Source organism: Phocoena phocoena, chromosome 4 (genome assembly GCF_963924675.1).
Source record: "Phocoena phocoena chromosome 4, mPhoPho1.1, whole genome shotgun sequence".
Lineage (NCBI taxonomy): Eukaryota > Metazoa > Chordata > Mammalia > Artiodactyla > Phocoenidae > Phocoena > Phocoena phocoena.
The window spans coordinates 145,212,515-145,231,264 of NC_089222.1; the positions used below are offsets into that span (position 1 = coordinate 145,212,515).

At 58.2% G+C, this 18,750-nt stretch overlaps 1 protein-coding gene across 1 annotated transcript in view; it reads left to right on the forward strand.

Annotated features, from left to right (window-relative positions):
• The first annotated feature begins 4,178 nt into the window (after positions 1–4,178).
• The window catches only part of SLX9 (SLX9 ribosome biogenesis factor), a 28,014-nt gene continuing 13,442 nt past the window's right edge, over positions 4,179–18,750 (forward strand). The window contains exons 1-4 of the mRNA XM_065875931.1: positions 4,179–4,316; positions 9,006–9,124; positions 12,192–12,232; positions 18,559–18,627. Of these exons, the coding sequence (XP_065732003.1) occupies positions 4,179–4,316; positions 9,006–9,124; positions 12,192–12,232; positions 18,559–18,627 (367 nt within the window). The remainder of the gene's footprint in view (positions 4,317–9,005; positions 9,125–12,191; positions 12,233–18,558; positions 18,628–18,750) is intronic.

Here is an 18,750-nt window from a genome sequence, read left to right on the forward strand (position 1 = left end):
GGGTCAGCCTTGCTGCTGGCACACAAAGGAGGAGGGCAGGCGGGCAGTGGCTGAGCTCGGGAGAGCTGGGGTACAGGCCAAGCACAAGCCAGGCAGGTGGCTGCAAGGCCTTAGGCCGGTTCCTGGAAGGCGCCTTCTTCTACCTGTAAAGTGAGGGTGGGGGTCTGCCTCTCAGGATGCTGAGATGAAGTACAGGAAGCTCTCAGCAGAACCTGGGAACACGGAGGTGGGGCAGGGGTCAGGGCCAAGTGCCAGGCCAGCCCAGCAAGGCTGCCGAAGCGGGGGCAGGGCAGGGGGTCAGGAGTGGAGAGCAGGGCACCCAGAGGCTGGCTAAGCTTGGGGTGAAGCCGAGGTGGAGCTGGGGAGGAACATTGCCCTAATCTGGGCGTGGCACCGTCCAGCAGGGAGCGACCCACTGAAGGTCACATGGGTAGGAGGTGGGGCCGAGCTGTCAGAGCTGAGCTGCAAGCTGGCTGACCCTGGACTGTGTGCTGCGTGGGTGTCAGGGAGACCTAATCCTTTCCGCATTTTAGAAACGATCAAACTTCCTAGTTACAAAGGCTGCACCGCCCAGGGAGGGAAAAAAGAGAGGCTCGAGGGGTGTGGACACTGTGCACTGCGGGGACATCTCTGGGCAACGGGATTAAAGGGATTTTAACTTCAGAACTAGATTTCTATATTTTCCAAATTGTCTATGATAGCCACGTATTAATTTTGTAATCAGAAAAGGGTGTTACTGTAAATCAAGTTAATGAGACCACAAACCAAAAACCTACGGACCCACCCCCATCAGCTGGCTCTCTCTCTAGATGGGGGAGGGCTAAAAGGAGGAAAAGGAACAGAGCTGGAAGAAGGGCGCCAGGCTGCGGGGCTCCCCGGAGTGCCACGGGCCAGGGCCACCGCGTCTCTTAGCCCGCGGAGTCAAGTGGAAATCGCGACCCGGGTAACCTCCTGCCCAGCCTCATCCTCTCGCCCCTCCCTCACCACTTCCTCCCGATCGCCCCCCCTCCCCCGCGACCACACTGAGGACGCATTATTTTACCCCAAGAGTTTCCCAGTACGGCAACTGCACAACCCCAAATAGTTTGCACCAGACTTTCCTATCGCATTGCTAGGCGCAGACGGGCGGGACCCGCTAACCCCGTGGTCGCCGCGCGCAGAGGCGCACAGGTTGGGCCCGGGCCGCGCTGTCCCAGAGCCAAGCGGGAGGCACGCGTGCCCGATTCCCAGAAATTCCTCCTGTTTGGGGGATGCTCAGACGACAAACGGCCCCGCAGAGACCCAAACCGATCATTTTTAACCCCAACGTCGGCCTCATTCTCCCAATCCGTAGCCGGTGGACGGAGTCCACTCGACCGCGAGGCTGGGGCAGGTCCCAGCCGCACGCCCTGGAGTCTGGAGCCTCCTTCCCGGAGCCGCTTCCTTAGGGGTCCTCGGGGCGCGCCCGCAGAAGCGCAGAGGGTGGGGACCCCCCTCCACCCCCATCGTCCCGGGGCAGCAGGGCGGGGCAGGAAGGTCCTCACATTGAGGACTTTTCTTTGCCCCTGCCCGGCTCACACGCCCCAAGGCCCGCGCGCCGAACCTCCGCCTGCCGCGGGGCACCCTGCCTGGTGCTGACGCTGACACCCCGACGGCCCGCCCCTGAGCCGCCAGACTGCCGGGTTTGCTTCCCTACCGACTTGCTGCCACTGGAATCTGAGCACCGGCTGCCCGCAGGGGCTTCCTGGTGCTTTACCTGACAGCCCTCAAAGAACCCCTGCGGCAACCCAGTGTAGAGATGGGGTAACTGAGGCTCCTACCTTGCCCAAGTCATCTCCAAGCCTGGCCAGCTCGCTGGGGGCGCGTGAACCGGGCCTCCTCTCCGGGGAGAGGCCCCGGGGGCTCCCGAGACCTAGACTCAGGCCTGGCAGGGGCTGAGGGGAGAGGAGTGTGGCCAGGGAGGGGGCCGATAGGACGCCTTCCTGGGCCTGAGGAGAGCTAAGGAAGGTTTATCCGGGGCCAGGTTCACCGGGCTGGGCGCTGTACGCGGGAGGCTGGTGCAGCCCCAGGACCACCCCAGGAAGGAGGTCCTGACAGTGGGCACATGGAGATGCGTGGGGTCAGGGCATTGGCCCAGGGTTAGTCAGGGCTGGGATGCAGTGGGCCCTGGGGCTCCACGTCCCAGCCCGGTCACTGGCCAGGGCGGCGCCCACGCCGCAAGGAGCCGCGGGCGCTGGGAGGAGCAGCGGGTCAGAACCGGCGGTCTGCAGCCCCGCTGTTCGCAGGTGCCGTGCGCTCTAACGCGCAGCCTGGTGGGGTTTGGGAAACCCGAGAGCAGAGAGCGGGGGCGTCAATCCGGAAGTCCTTGCGGAGGGCCCCGAAGGGCCGGGTGGACTGGTACGGGGCGGCCGGGTGTTTACCCCGAGGCTCTCCCGGAAGCCATCCTTCCACGACTTCCTGGGACCACCGGACCCGCAAGGAGGTCCGCCCCCTGCGGAGGATGAAAGCGCTCGGGGTCCGGGGAAGGGCCCGCGCTGGCATCCCCAGCACGCCCGCGCCTGCGCCCGCGGCGCCCCAGCTCCTCCAGAGAAACCCACGCGGGCCGCGGGCGCCCTCCCGCGACAGAAGAATTAACTCGCGCCTCCAGCACGGGGGGCGTGGCCTGTCCAGAGACCACCAAGGCCGCGAGGTCCCGCAGGGAGGTGGACGGCACATGGGACAGAGGAGACACGGCTGAGCGCTGGGAAGGACAGAGGGGCTGAGGGAGGAGTCCTCCCCTGGAGGCCAAAGCCAGGGGTAGCCTTTCCAGGGCGATCATGGCCGTGGCCCCTCTGGGGAGGTAAGGGCCTCCAGTGAGGAGGTCAGGGCAGGAGCCCAGGTGGGGCTGGAATTTGGAGGGAGTGATAAACGGGCTCTTGGGTTGGATGTGACAGGGAGAGGGGACGCTAGCCAAGGTGACGCCTCGGTTTGGGGCTTGGGCGGCTGTGTGAGTGCCCGTGCCATTTCTTCTGAAGGGGACTATACTGCCCGGGTAGTGGGGGCAGGTTGGGATGGGAACCAAGAATTCCACTTTAAGATTCCCTCAATTTCAGGTGGAGACCCAGAGGGAGGTCGGGGCTGTACATGAAAGTGTCAGGGTAGCAGGGTGTGGCCTGGTCACGCAGAGGGATGAAGGGAAAGAGAGGGAACGGGCCGCAGGATTTAAAAAACTCATAACATCGATCTTGCAGCAGTTGGACGTTCCTTTCCTTCTATCGAGAAAGCATGGGCTGTACAGAAAATGCAAAAAGCAAACCCTGAAATGGAGGCCGCCCTGCAGGCCTTTGGCTGCATGCACCCTGGCAGCACGTGTACCCGGCAGTCATTACCTCTGTGTTCTCCTTAGGTCTGGCGGAACCAGAGAATGACTCGTGACACCCCTTCAGGAAGTTGTAGGTGCCACCAGATGAGTGGGGACACGAGTGGGTAGTGGGCTTGGCCTTCTCCATGCTCCAGAAAGCCTCCCCAGAAGTTCCACTAGTCTGGGTCACAGCCAGGAAACAGGTTCTAGCCAAAGGAAGCTGGTCTGGCAGGCGCTGGTCAGACACCCAACCTGGCCCTGGGCAGGCAGTGGTGATAGCAGGGCCACTGACAGAGTCGGGGTGCCGAGTCTGAGAGCTGGCTGCTGGGGTTTCTTCCAGGGACATTTCTCTCTGGCCCCAGCCCAGATCCGTTCTGTGAAGTCGCCCCTATAAATCCTGGCCTGATGCCTCTGAGGTGTTTTAATAAGTATGGGGTTTCCTTTAGGGGTTCCCCAGTCCTCCGATTCGCTTCCTCCCACGCAGGGCGTTTTTGACAGGCACAAGCAAACGCACTCGTGTATTTCAACAAACTTGATCTCCTCCAGCGCTGTAACCATCGTTCGCCAGATCACAGGGAGGCTGCGTGATTCCAGCAATTAGCCACACCTGCCCCGGACGGCGGGGCGGAGCCAAAGGCGGGACGAGGAGCGCGACTCCGCCCCCACACCGCAGCCCCGGCCCTCTGCGGCCCCGCCATACTCCTCTCTGGCGCTTCGCGGCCGGCGCGGGCAGGGTGGCGGACTCCAGCCGCAGCGGTTCTTGTTTCCACCGGGCCGCCAGAGCGAAGGACCAGCTTCCGGCAGCCTGTGCCGCGTGTGCTCTTCGGCTTCCGGCCGGTTGTGGGTCTCCGCCGCGGACATGGGGAAAGTGAGGGGCCTGCGGTCCCGGGTGCACAAGGCTGCCGTGAGGCCCACGGGGGAGGCGGCGCCCGGCCCCACGCCCCCCGCCCGGGAGGCGGCCTCTCTGCAGGCCTCGGCTGGCGGAGTCGGGGGGAAGGTAAGCTGGGGACACTGCGGGCCGTGGGAGTGGGGAAGGGCTGCGGGTGGGGGAAGGGGGCCGCGGGCCGGGGTCGGGGCTCCACACTTTGCGGCCTCGGGGGTCCCGGGCCGGCTCCAGCCCCGCGTGCTTTGTGGGCGCCCCTCTGTCGCCCCCGAAGGGTCCCCGCGACCCCAGGACCGCCCTGGGACTCGGCGGAGTTTACCGCGCGGCCAGCGGGCCTTCCTGGTCCGCGAAGTGTCGTGGCCTCCGTGGGCCCCGAGGCTCGGCTGCTCAAGTGCGCGACGGCCTGGGAGGCGTTGACTTGCTCCGCGTTTGGAGTTCTGCGAGGGAGGACCAGAAACCTCCCATCCCCACGTGTAGAAATGCTGCGCGAAAATGGCAGAAATTCCTGTGCATCGTAGCTGTGCTCCGAGGAAAGGAAAGGGAATTCCCAGGATTAACGAAAAAAACGAAGAGCAAGCTGAAGAGACCCTGTACCCTGTAGCAGTCCCCCCCGTCCCCCTATCTTACCTGGCCCTAAGCAACCACTGATCTTTCTGCCTCTGTTCGGTACATTTCCTATGGATGGAGTCGTGGCCTTTGCGTTTGGCTTCTTGCACTTAGCATAGCGTTTTCAGCGCTCATGCAGCTTGTATGATGTATATCAGTGCTTCATTCCTTTTTGTGGTGGAACAGTGTTCCACTGTTTGGTTAGACCATGTTTCGTTTATCCAGGTGCTGACCCGGGAGCTTCCTGGAAGCATTTACTGGTGTTTGTAACCAAGGGGCTAGCACCCGGACAGTGGACAAAATCTTGCTGGTTTGTGGGGACTGTGGCTTTGGATCCGTAATGCTAAAGAGAGCAGCCATGTTTGTTAAGTGTGCCAGGCACTTTACTTCTTCATAACAGCCCCAACCCTCATCTTGCTGAAATGAGGAAAAAGCTGAGAGTTTAAATAAATTACCAAGGACATTCAGCTGCTGATGGAGGAGCTGTTTGAACCCAGGATCTGGCATCAGTGCCCTGGTTTTCATAAAAACTTTTTTGGGGTAGAATTCATGTCATAAAACTCACCCATTTAAAGTGTACAATTTAATGGGATTTTTTTTTTTTTTAGTATATTCACAGATGTGCACAACCATCACTACAGATTTCAGAATATTTTCATCACCCTAAAAGGAAACCCCATACTTATTATCAGTCGTTCTGCTTTCTGTATATATATGCCTCTTCTGGATGTTTCATACAAATGGAGTTATACGATATGTGGCCTTTTGTGTCAGGGTTCTTTCACTGGGCATGCTTTTGCAGTTCATCCTTATAGTACTATTTTTGTAGCATCCCTTTGTTTGTTGTCTTTATTCTTTTCATGGCTGAAAAATATTCCATTGTGTGGGTATACCAGACCATGTCACATTTTATCCATTCATAAGTTGGATAGTTAGGTTGTTTCAAATTTTTGGCTGTCATGATAATACTGCTGTGTACAGAGTTTTCTGTGGATGCATGTAGTGGAATTGCTAGGATGTATGGAACTCTATGTTGAACTTTTTGAGGAATTGCCAGATTACTTTCCACAATGGCTGCACCATCTTAGAGTCCCACCAGCAATAAATGAGGGTTCCAGTTTCTCCACATCCTCACCAACACTTGTTATCGTCTGTCTTTTTGATTATAGCCATCCTGCTGGGTGTGAGGTGATATTTCATTGTTTTGATTTGCATTTCCCAAAGGGCTAATGAATAATGTTGAGGATTTTTTTCATGGGCTTGTTGACTGTATATCTTTGGAGAAATGTCTATTCAAGTCCTTTGCCCATTTAAAAATTATGATGATTGTCTTTTTGTTGAATTGTCAGAGTTCTTTATATATTCTAGATAGTAAACCCTTATCAGATATATATGGTTTGCAAATGTTTTTTTCACTTCTATGGGTTGTCTTTTTACTTTCTTGATATTGTCCTTGGAAGCACAAAGTTTTTAATTTTGATGAGGTCCGGTTTATCTTGTTTTCTCTTGTTGCTTGTGCTTTTGGTGTTGTGAAAAGTCAAGGTTTAGTTGAAAAGCTCAGGGGAGTCTGAGCAGAGTTTGGTCATGGAGAGACTTTTTGTCAGTGGATGTCCTTTGCTGGTTGACACAGGGCTCACGATGTACATCAGTATTTACATCTTAATTCAAGTGAAAGACGGAATCTTCACTACTGTTTAACTCTATTCCATCTTATCCCCTTGTTGTGCTGTTATTGTTATGTATGCAAGCTGGTATCATTTGCTTTCAGCCTAAAAAACTTTATTAGTATTTCTTATAAGGCAGGTCTACTAGCAAGAGATTCTCTCAGCTTTAGTTTATCTGGGACTGTCTTTATTTTACCTTCATCTTTGAAGGATAGTTTCGCTGGATATAAAATTCTTGGTTGACTATAGTCTTTCACCACTTTTATGTTATCCCACTGCCTTCTGGCCTCCATTGCTTCTCATGAGAAGTCAGCTGTTAATCTTATTGGGGTTCCCTTGTATGTGATGAGTCATTTTTTGCTGCTTTCAAGATTTTCTCTTTGCCTTTAAACGTTTTGACTATGATGTGTCTTGGTGTAGATCTCTATGCTTGTTCTGTTTGGAGTTTGTTTATCCTACTTGAAGTTCATTGAGTTTGGATGTATAGGTTAGGGTTTTCCATCAGCTTTGGCAAGTGTTCAGACATAATTTCTTTGAATACTTTTTCTGCCCTGTTCTGTCTCTCTTCTTCTGGTGCTTCTGTTACATGTACATAGGTTGGCACGCTCTGAGAATGGTGCTCTGAGGCTATATTTGTTCTTCTGCAAGGCTGTTGTGTGAGGTTATTTCTATTCATTTTTTTCTGTGAAGCTCTGTTCTTTTTCCGTCTTTTCTTCATATGGTACAATTTCTATTGGTCTTTCTTCATATTCACTGATTGTTTTCCTCTGCCAGCTTAGATTTACTTTTGAATCTCTGTAGTGAAATTCTTCGTTTTGATTGTACTTTTTTACTCCAAAATTTTATTTACTTATATATATATTATTAAAAAGTATATTATAAAAACATATATATTTTGTTATGGTATGCAGTAGGAGTTGAGAATCATTTTTTCCCCATATAAATATCATTTTGTTTCCACATAATTTATTGGCGTTCTCCATTAAATTATCTTGGAACTTTTGTCAAAAATCAATTGACCATATATGTGTGGGTCTATTTATGGACTGTAATATGTTCTGTTGATCTGTTTGTATATCCTTATGCCAATGCCACACTGAATTGATTGCTGTAATTTTATTTATTTTTTTCTGTTTTTAAAAAATTGAGGTATAGTTGATGTACAATGTTATATAAGTTACAGGTGTACAACATAGTGATTCACAATTTTTACAGGTTATATTCCATTTATAGTTACTATAAAACATTGGCTATATTTCCTGTGTTGTGCAGTATATCCTTGTAGCATATTTAAGACTTCTGTTTTTGAATGATTTCTGTCTCTTTACTGATGTTCTCTGTTTGATGAGATGTTGCCGTCATACTTTGCTGTAGTTCTTTAGACAGGGTCTCTTTTAGTCCTGAGCATATTTACAGTGGCCGCTCTGAGGCTGTTGCCAAGTCCAACACGGGGGCCCCTCAGAAGTAGCTTCTGTTGCCTAGGTCTTGCTCCCCAGTTTCTGTGCACAGGCCCCGCTCTGTTGTTGAAAACCGGATGTCTTAGGCAGCACGTGGTGGCGCTGCGGGGGCTTGGTGCTGTGTACCTGGTAGTTACTTGCTCACTGGCCTGGCTCCGGGCTGCCGTGTGACTCAGGGTCCGCTCTCTGCCAGTGCGCGGCCTCCCATCTCCCTGCTCCTGTTTCTTCTTGTCTTTATCTTTCAGCCTGGCAGCCTGGGTCAGCACAAGCCTCCTACTGGTCCGACTGTGCTTAAGCCCCGGTGGCCACAGAGATCTCTGCCCTTTACCGCTGGATATGTGTGTGTGGCTGGGAGGCTGCTCTCATAGTTCAGGGAGCTAACGTTTTGACCCGCCTTCACAGGGACTAGTGGCTTTGCCATTCTGTCTGGCCACTCCTGAGCCAGTGCAGCCTTCAGCTCACACCACCTCCAGCCTGCCATGGCGCCGCTTCCTGGAAGCTGCCCCTGGGCCAGGGCGGCTTGCTGCCCGGCCAGCGTCTGCTCAGAGGTTGTGCCTAAGCCCCCGTGTTATTGACGCCCCTTCCAAGGCCGCTGTCCTGGAGCTTGGACCCGAATGAGCTGGCCAGGCCTGGGAGACGGGGTCTGGGTTAGCACAGTGTGATGGGCAGGGTGACCTGGAGGATTTTGAAATCTTGATGTGGGATGAATGGGGCTGGGAAACAGTGAGACTGCTGAGATGGAACAGTGGCTGTGAAACGGGAGGGACAGTAGGAAGGTGGGAGGTTTGGGGGGAAACCTGGTTCCTCTCACAAGGGCTCCTGAGTGTTGAGGGTGTAATTCATAATCATTACTGATCCTGCATCTGGTTTCAAAAGGTCCCGCAACCAGGATCCAGGCCTGGGTGGTGAACTGAGGCTGCAGAAAGGATGTGGCTTGAGAGCTCTGGGGTCTGAGCTGGGGTGGCCTCGGGCTCCTCTCCAGCTCCCGCTCTGGAAAAGCCGGGGTCCGTCCCTTGCCGAGGGGTCTCTGAAGCCACTCTGAAGCAGGTCTTAGGTCTCCTCTGTTTCCATTTCAGGAGTGGGCCTTCATGAATGCCAGTGTGTTTGCCGGGACCACGATAGACCCCAGCGCCTTGGTGCAGAAGCTGGACGTGGACGCGAGGAGCAGCGCCTCCATCAGGAGAGGTGGGAGCGGGCAGGACGGACCTCCGGGGTGGGCGCCAGGCCCGCTTCCACGTGCTCGCGGGCACGGGTCAGAGCAGGCTGCAGGTGTGCCTGTGCACTTCGAAGAGATTTGTTTTATTAGTGGAAAATTTTAAGGATGTACTAAGCCGAAGATGGTATAAGACAGTCCACGTGCCCATCCTCTGTTTTCAGCACACACAGTACTGGGTTATTTTGAAGCAAACAGCATTTCCCTCAAGAATTCTTTAGTAAGTATTTTTAAGAGCTCTTAGAGAAAAAGACATAAACACGCCTACAAGGCCATTATCACACCTGAACAGATCAGTGGTAATTCCTTATTTCAGATTAACGAAGTAAAAGAATCTCCCATCTTCGTGCTTGCCTCAGTCAGAACCAGGTGGGAACAAGGGTGCGTTGCAGCCCCCGCTCCCCTTTTCCTTCACGTGCTTATCACGTGGGGGAGGTCTCTTTTCCTCTTGCACCTCCCCCACTTGGGGCTTTGTGGTGTTCCTAGCTCCAGCGTCCCGTCCGGGCTGCTCCTGGAGGAGAGGAGCGGCTCTCCTGCCCTGGGTGGCCACACCGCCACCACTTCCTGGAGAGAAGCTTCATGCCGCATACGTGAGCTGTACATTTACAGATGAGCCATTGAGAATAGAAGCGTCTGTAGCCCTGTGGGGAGCACCCTGGCCTCCGGGGCAGGGTTTCTAGGGTTTCCATCTACAGTTTATAAACAGCTGTTGCGGTTGTAAGCTGTAGTTATCTCACACGTACGGCTTACATCAGGCATCTCCCATGAGGTCATGTTGTTTGCATCACTGCTTTGGATTTTTTTTTTATTTCACTGGGGAGATTATCGGAATCTCCTTGCCATTCCTTGTATGTTGAAGCTGTAGGGAGGGAAGCCTTCTCCCCTCTGCCCTCCTAGGTTCTTGGCTAGGACCCTGCAAGTTAGACTAACAAAGAGAGGTTAACAAGAGAAAAACAAACTACTACTGTGTGCAGGTCACATCACATGGGAGGAACCTCAGTGATGAGTAACTCCAAGTGGTGGTGAGAACTTGGGCCTCTGTAGCATCTTAGCGAAGAGCAGTGATGCTGTGGGCTTCCGAGGGCAAACTTCGGGGGGGTGGTGAATATATCGAGGAAGGTTCACGCAGGTCCACGTGGTGCCGGCTCTGGTGTCCTCATGGCCATGAGAATTCCTCGGAAGAGGGGATGCATGGTGGTCCTCATTTCAGAATTTTCTGTTTTTAGTCAGGTAGGGAAGTTCTGGATGGCTTCTTCCTGCACCTGCTGATTCTGTTTGCCTCCAGCCCAAAGTAATGCTGACATCCAAAGTGGTGTGTGTGTGGGAGCCATATTCCCGGCCCTCAGGCTCTCCTGCTGTTTCTTGGGATGATTCCGCAGAGCACATTGCCGCTCTGGCTGCGTGACCTGCCTGAGTGCTTTCCCATGGCGGGTGCCGCAGGGACTTGCCTTCGTTTGGGTGGGCAGGGTGTGCCTGGGGGGGCCGGAGCCATGGCCTCTCAGGTCCCTTTGGTGACCCACGTGATCAAACAACATTCTGTGTGTTCATTGGTCCTCTTACGGTTTGTGTACCGGGCAGTTTTGATGGCTTTTCTGGCCAGCACCAGCATCCCTGAGGTCCCATCCCAGACCTGCGGAACCTTGTTTTCACACCCCCTCCAGGGGTCTCCGATGCTGCCAGGTTCAGGACACTGGCCCAGGGCCTAGTGGGTCCTGCCTCGCGGCTGCGGGAGCATAGAAGCCCCCATCTCCTCTCGGTCCTGAGCTGTGATGGGCTGTCGTCCAGATCTCCTGATCAGCCCTTGCGGTCCTGATCTGTGGGACTGTCTCAGTGTGCGGCAGGCAGACCTCAGTTACCCCGAGCCTTCGTACTAAATCTGAGGGGTTTTACAAAATTCCAGGCCCTCCCACAGCATTGGCTGCCCGGAGAGCATGGCCAACCAGAAAGAGCAGATGTCACTTCCCATCAGAGGGGACACTTAAAATCTGGGTGGTGTGGAGGGGGGACAGGGAGAGGAGGAAGGAAGGGTTTATTTCCTTTTCTGAGGTGGTCTATGGGCTGTGACCAGGAGAGAGAGCAGCTCGGGAAAAGGCTCATCAAAGCCCGCAGAAAGCAGTCTCTCTCCAGCCAGAAAGGTGTTTTGTTTTGTTTTTATTAAGGATGTCAGAGTGTCATAATATACAGAAAATTAAAGAAAATTTACAGAAGGAGAGGGCCCGGGCTCTGGGGCGCAGAGCGCTGGCTGCTGTGAGCTCTGCAGCCTTGCGGCTGGTGGAGTCCCCGGGGACTGGAGGAAGTGGGTGGGCCATGGTGGTTGTGGGGCGTGTGCTCCGGAGCTGCAGCTGGGGGCTTGGGCGGGGCACTTGGCTCTCTGGCCCCTGGCTGCTCACCTGTAACGGGGTGATACTGGTCCTTGCGTCCTCAGTGCCGCCTGCTTTGGGGTTCAGATGAATCAGTAAACGTGGAAAGTGGGGAACGGCACCTGGGCCTGGCTTCCGTAAGTACCCGGTGGTGCTGGAGGAGTAATCGGCCACGTGTCCCGTTGAGCGAGGCCCTCTGCTGGCTGAGGTGCCCTGGTTCCCGGTGGCAGGTGTCTTTCACCACACCCACGCCTCCCTCTCCAGCTGCTCTTGCGTTTTGGGGTTCCTCAGACCTGCCTCCTGATTGGCCAGTGCCCTGGATCTCTTGGGCTATGGGCCTTGTGGCTCCCCCGGGTTTGAGCTGGGACCGGTGGCCCGGGGCAGAGGCAGGTCATGTGGAAAGTGGCATCCGGTGACTCAGCCCTGCTCAGTGACCTGCTGGGCCGTGACGGCGAGGGCGCCTGTCTGCCTGGATGAGCGCTCAGTGACCTGCTGGGCCGTGACGGCGAGGGCGCCTGTCTGCCTGGATGAGCACGTCCTTGCCCTGGGCTGAGGCGTAAATAGCACTGCTCCCCGCATCCCTGGCCACTGTGCCTGTGTGGTCCATGTGGTCCCCGAGGAGCCTGGTTGTGGGTCCCCCCCGCTCCCCGCCCCGGCGTGGACGCATGTCTGCTGGACTCCCCTCCCAGTGCAGACCGGCGCTCACACCCTCCCCTGCGGCCTGGACGCGGTGGGGCCTGGTTGACCCCGGGGGTGGGGGGTGGGGGGCGGGGGGGTGGGGCTTGCTGTTGGCATCTCTTTAGCTTCCTCCGGGAGCCTTTGGGACCAGGTCTGCCCCCCGGTTTTCCTTCTGATTCCAGGCAGGGGCTCTGAGTTTCCTGAGGGGGGACCACTGGGCTCTGCAGTGATGGGCCTCCCCGCCCCCCACCAGCAGCAGAACTCAGCTTCGCCCTGAGGGTCGGGCCCGCGGCCCACGGATCTACACCTGCAAGGGAGCAGCCTCAGCTCCTCCGCATCTGGACTGGAGGGCGGGTGGAGGGCGGGGTGGCCCCCGGGCTCCCGCATCCTGCCCCGCACAGAGCACCGCCCTCCAGTTCTGTGTTCTCTGTGCTGTGGTGCTGCGGGAAACAAGCCCACTCCGTACTCAGGTAAAGCACCTGTGCTGTTGCCAGTCTTTCGCCTGTACCCTGGGCTGGGCAGTCCTGGCCCCTGGACTCAAACGGGGACGTGAGTGGGTGGAGGACGGGCTTGGTTAGGGACACGGGAGCAGAAGGACAGGAGGGAGGACGTGGCGGTGGCAGCGCGTCTGCGGGGGCTCTGGGTGGAAGAGGTTGGGGAGGTGACCGTGGTGAGTGGACAGGCAGGCCTCGAGGCCCCAGTGGAGGGACTTGGCCTTGGGGTCATCCGCCTTCGTGTCCTGTGGGCTGTGCTGCTGAGACGCCCCCTTCCCCCACCCAGGCAGAGAGCTCTGCCCTGACCTTCCCTTTCCCTGCGGCCTGAGCTTCCTCCCGTTGGCCAACCGCTGCGGTTTCCTCCGGAACTCGGTTTCCTCCGAGGCAGAGGGCAGCAGAGCTGCGTCCCTGCGTCTCCAGGCTGAGCCCAGACCTGGAGCGGGTCCTGCCTGGAGGAGGAGAGGAGGCTTGGGAGGGCTGACCTTGGGGTGCAGGCGGACCGAGCGCTTCCCAGAGGCTGTCTTTACGGACTTCTGATGCAGCTCCCCATTGAGGGACTTGCCCGGCCTTTCAGGTCAGGGCTGTGACCCCAGGGCTGTGACAGAATAATCCACTTAGAGCTTTACTAAGCTTTACTCATGTCCATCCGGGCCGAGTGTAACAGGAACAGGAAGGGTCAAGGCCTAGAGGGAGCTGCTGCTCCGGTGGGCAGCAGCATTTGCGGGTCTCGGAGCTGGAGGATGCCTTCCTGGTCTTGGCCGTGGTGCGTGGTGTCCGCCGTCCTCTGTGGCCGCAGGCTCTGAGCACCCCGCGTGGTGCCCGGGCGCTTGCCTCCTGGCCGTGGGGGGAGGCCCTGGGAGGAGTGCCCACTGTCTCCGGGGCCACCTTGACTAGCGGGGCCTGAGCTCTGTGTGCTCGACCAGAGGATGGAAGGCATGGGCTCCTGCTCTGGGCCTGCTGGCAGCTGGGGGACGGGAAGGGCCCCACTGCTGGGCTCTTCTCACCTTGCTCTGCCTGCGTTGAGCCCGTTCTTTTGGACAGACGGAAGCAGGGAAGGGCACGGAGGAGCCTGCCTGCTGGGTTTGGAGAGCGAAGGGTTGGGGCCCTCGGGCCGCTCCTCCTGCTTGCAGGACGGGGTGTTCCCCAGCGCCTTCTTCCCAGCTCTGGACGGGCTCTCGGCTGGTGGGAAGTGCAGGGGATTTGGCCGCAGCGTGGCTTTGTGAGGAGGCGTGTGTGGATGGGCCCAAGGTGCCGAGGAGCTGGGTGCACAGGGACCCCAGTGTCCCGCAGCGTGCCCTGCACCCCAGTTCTTGTGCTGTTTTGTTGCAGGGCCCAGCAGGAAGGGCAGGTCAGAGTCGCGGGGGTAGAGGTGGACGGTCACTCGGCTTATGGCACACAGCACAGGACACAGGTAGTCAGAGCGGAGAGGTGCCGGACCACTGCCGGAGTCTTCGGGCAGGAGGCGGCATCTTAGCCGGCAGCAGGTCCCCGCGGCTGAGCAGGAGGGCCTCGGGCAGCGTCTCTGGAACAGCTCTCGGCAGCGTGGAGTCCGTTCCAGTCTCTGGGCTCAGGGGTCTCTTCAAGGAACAGCGTTTGTCCCAGGAAGGGGGTCTGGGCTTTATCAGTTGTTTCTTCTGTTTCAGTGATGTACGTGCCCCATCAAACTTCTCATCTAAGGTAATGCTCTCGGTTCATCACTAAGACACCCGCGGTCCTGCAGCGGACGTTTCAGAACAGCTGACGCGGAGGTTCACATTGGCCACTGTGGCTCCATTTTGAACCATCTAACGTGTCTTCACAGCTCATGTGTGCGTCACGCGGGATGAGTAGGAATTATAACACAAAAGAAATCACATCATAACACTCGCCCTCCGCCCGCTGCCCCACTTGCCTGTGCTGGGCTGAGCAGTGAGAGCCCCATGCCCGTCCCACCAGTGCCAGTGCAGGGGTGGCTGAATTCTTTTTTTTTTTTTTGGGATGCGTGGGCCCCTCACCGCCGCGGCCCCTCCCGCTGCGGAGCACAGGCCCCGGACGCGCAGGCCCAGCGGCCATGGCCCACGGGGGCAGCCGCTCCGCGGCACGTGGGATCCTCCCGGACCGGGGCACGCACCCGCGTCCCCTGCATCGGCAGGCGGGCTCCCGACCACTGCGCCACCAGGAAGTCTGGGGTGGCTGAATTCTTGCGTGGGGGGAGGCCAGGCGGCCTTAGGAGGTGTCTTTGTGGGCAAAAGCGAAGTCCACGAAGTATGGTGAACGTTTGGTAAGTGCCCATGCCCGCCGGGATATTGGGCTCAGGGTGGGCGATGGGAGTGGCCCAGAAGCCCCCTGTGTCCCCTGCCAGTGGCTGGAGCATCCCTACGGACAAGGGGTCTCCCTGCCCAGCTCCAGGACCTCTCTTGGTGCTTCCCTCTCGGAGCCTCTGCCTGGGCCTCTGCTCCCGGTGTTACCTTCCCCCCTCTGTGGCACCCCAGTGGCCCGGCTATAGAGTGGGGTGTGGTCCTCCTCCCACTGACAGGTGGGACCTTGGGCCCTCAGTCCCGCAGAGTAGCTGCCTGGCCCACCCTGGTGGTCCCCCTTCATTCTTCTGAGGGCAGACACGAGTGAACACTGGCCCGCCTGAGTCTACCCTGGGCACTGGCCAGCGACAGCATGATAGGTGGGGCCTGTACCCTGCCGTGGCTCACACTGACCCTCGGAGCTGTGACACGATAGGTGTGTTGTGTACCCCTGCCCCAGCTGTGCCGTGCTGTGCTGTGCTGCTGGCGTTCGGGTCATGGGTGCAGGAGGCCTCAGGTGGGCCAAGGCCCCAGATCTTGGTCTGGGCCAGGGTCCAGACCCTGGGAGCGCTTGCGTGCGACGCTGGCAGGGCAGGCGCTCTACTGGCCTGTGCTCCGCGATAGCTCTGGGCTCCTGTCTGAGCTCCTGGCTCCACGGCAGCTGAGCCAGTGCCTGGGTGGATGCCGAGTCGTCCACACTGAATGGCCACGGGGCCCCTCCTTGCAGTGCGGCGCGCCGCTGGCGGAAACTTGGAAGTTAGGGACCAGCCTCCTGCTAAAATTACTTTTGTAAAAAACAACATTTCATAGTTGAAAAGGCAGGATGTGCACGTTGTAGAAAAGAGAGAAGCGACATTACAAGTGAAAGCTGTTCCGGTGTCCCCACATGAACTGTGTGTCTGTGACCCATCCCGGTGCGCAGATGCTCCCTGACCTGGGGGGGGGCTGATGCCACCTGGGAAGGGGCCGCAGGCTGCTCTTTGTCTAGACGGGCCCCCTCATGTGGGCAGCTCAGTGAAGCTGGGGCCCCGCTGGGGGGACGTTGGCCTGCTGTTAGCCCTGGTTGTCTCCCACGAGGTGCATGGAGTGCCTCTGTCCTGTGCTCCACACACTGGCCAGGAGGCCCTCCTGGCCACTAGGAGGGACAGGGGCCCCCCCCGAGCCGCCTGCGTGGGGGTGGCGATTTCTGGAGCTGTGTTCTCAGGTCGGTGAGGCCAGGCCTGGTCACCGGCAGGTGCTCCTCCCCCGTCACCAGGTGGGGTGGCCTGAGCACCTGCTCTGTCCTCTCCACTCCTGCCATTCCAGAACCTTCCTCTGAGGGGGGACACTGTGGTCTTTGGCCTGTCCCGGGCTGAGTCCGAGGGGGCTTGGTGCTGGGATGGAGAGAAGTGATACGCAGGCTTCAGGAGGGAGCGGACGGGACAGGCTCGAGGTGGTGCCGCTGCCTCCTTGGTGCTGGCCAGCGTCCCCCTGAGTGTCCCCCGTCCAGCCTGGATGGCCCGTTCTCACGGGGTGTGTCTGTAATCGAGCGGGACCCATTGGGGCCTTGGGGGCGTGGGCAGACCTCTCTCGCACATCCTCTACCGTAGCTCCTTTCTGAAGTGCCCAGGTAATAGTACCTTGAGCATATTTCCTGAGTTTTTCAGGTGCTAGAAACCACCACTACGTGGAAGAAATTAACTGCTTGATGACCCTGAACACGAAGCCCCCAGACCTTCTGGTGCCATGTGTTAACCAGCCTGTCACCTCACCATCAACCAGTCAGAGAGCTGTGCACGAGCTGCTCACGTACCCTGCCCCCCGCCTCTCACGGGGCCTTTCAGAATGCTTTGCCGAAGCCTTTCAGGCAGTTTGGGGTTTTCTGAGCACAAGCCACCCGTCTCCTTGCTTGGCCCTGCACAGCGCTTCTCTGCTCCAGCTCTGACGTCGCAGTTGTTTGGCCTCACTGTGCGTCGGGTACTGCCCTTGGCGCTTGGCAGCATGTCCGCAGGCGGGCCCCTTTCACAGGGCTGGCTCACACACCTGGGGGACTTAACGTGTGCCTGCTGTCCCAGAGTCCGGACGATGGGCGCTGGCCCATCTAGGGTTGGCTTGAAGTACCAGGGTCGGGTGGATGCGGTCAGGGACACTCAAGGGTTCTTCACAGGGCCCTCTCTCCTGTGAGTTCGAAAACTTCCATTAAAGCCGCGATGGAGCCAGGCCCTCTTCCTTTGGCTGGACATACATGTCCTTCTACAGCCCTGGAGATGTCCAGAGACAGGATAGAGCACCGCCCCGGGCAGCCGTGCTGCCTTCACTCAGCCCTGACCGCAGCCCTGGGGACGTGGTGGCCCTGCCCAGATACCGCCTTCTTCTTAAGGGTGGTCCACCTGGCCCCTCACTGTCCCATTGAAGGGCTTTGCCAGCCCTTGGGGGTTGGGCTTGTTGGGCTTTTGGAGCCTCCAGATGCCCTCGGGGTCCCTGGTGGGATGCTGAGGTGAGCAGACCTGAGTCGCCCTGGCCCCGCAGTGCCCGTTCCCGCTTGTTCCCTCCCGTGCCCCTGGGGGCAGCGTCTGTTGGCCGCCCTGGGCCGGAGGCTCCCCGGTTCTCGGGCTTGCAGCCTCCGCGAGACTGAAGCTTCCCCAGTCCCCTGGGCCTCACAGGGTCAGCGTGCCGGGTCCCATTTCCTGGGCTGCTGGGCAGGGGTCCTGGGTGGCGCGGGGAGGGTCCCGACCCGCGTGCCAGCCTGCCGCTCGTTCAGATGCCGCATGCGCCTACGGTTCTGTCAGTCTCTGCGGGTCGTAGACTCTTCTTTCTTTTGAAATTATTTCAGAAGCAGGAGCAAGGCAGAGAAGACTTCTCCCTGGATCTCTGAGGGCGGGTGCGAGGCTCCCGTGTGAGGCGCCTCTGCTGCCTCCTGCCGCTGCTGCCCTTGCTAAGGCTCCTGCCCCAGACATGCCGCCCTCACCCCACTGGCGGTTGGGCCCCGCGCCGGCCCGGGGACATCCCCTCCCTCACCCACAGTCCCACGGCCGCTGACGCCTGCAGGGCGCCTGCCATGCAGCCCCTCCCTCCCGTCACCCTCCTGCACACCCGCCCGCATCCCGAGCAGCCCGCCGACCTAGCACAGGGTGACTGACGGCCCTGTGCCTCCCCTTCCTGCTGGGCTGAGAGGTCGGGGTGAGTGGGGAGGAAAGCAGGCCAGCTCCAGGCACGGCCGCAGCGTGGTCACGGGTCACGGGCGTTTACAGGGGATCCTGAACTGACAAGTCCAGCTGACCAGGAGCACCGCCCTGACGGAGCTCGTCTCTGCGCTGTTTCTCCTTAGACGCCGTGGGTGTGTTGCACCAGCTCGGGAATCTGCGGGACAGTCAGATCCTGTACAGAATGCGCCCCGGGTGGAACGTGGCCTGGGCTTAAGCCGCGTTACCTCTGGGGAAACCAGCTAAGGCCCAGCGAGCGGGGCAGCCTGGAGTCACTCTGCCTGGTGTGCTGCGGCCCTGCCTGGGGGGCCTGGTGTCCCACAGCCAGGGCCAGGCGTGATGGCCGGGCACCCTGAATAGCTACACCTGTGTGCACACCTTGGGCTCCTGGCTTTGTCCTGCTCACCCTGTGTTCTCTGTCCACAGGTGCCAAGGCCAAGGCTGTTTTGCCCAAGAAGGAGAAGCTGAAGCTGAGGCGCGAGAGGTGGCTGCAGAGTAAGCTCCCCCTGTCCCTGGCGGGGCCTTACCCCTGGTGGGGCCCTGTCCCTGGTGGGGACTTGTCCCGGGCTGGCTCGGAGCCCGCTTTGGGTGGTCTGGGGCCCTGGAGGATGTGACAAG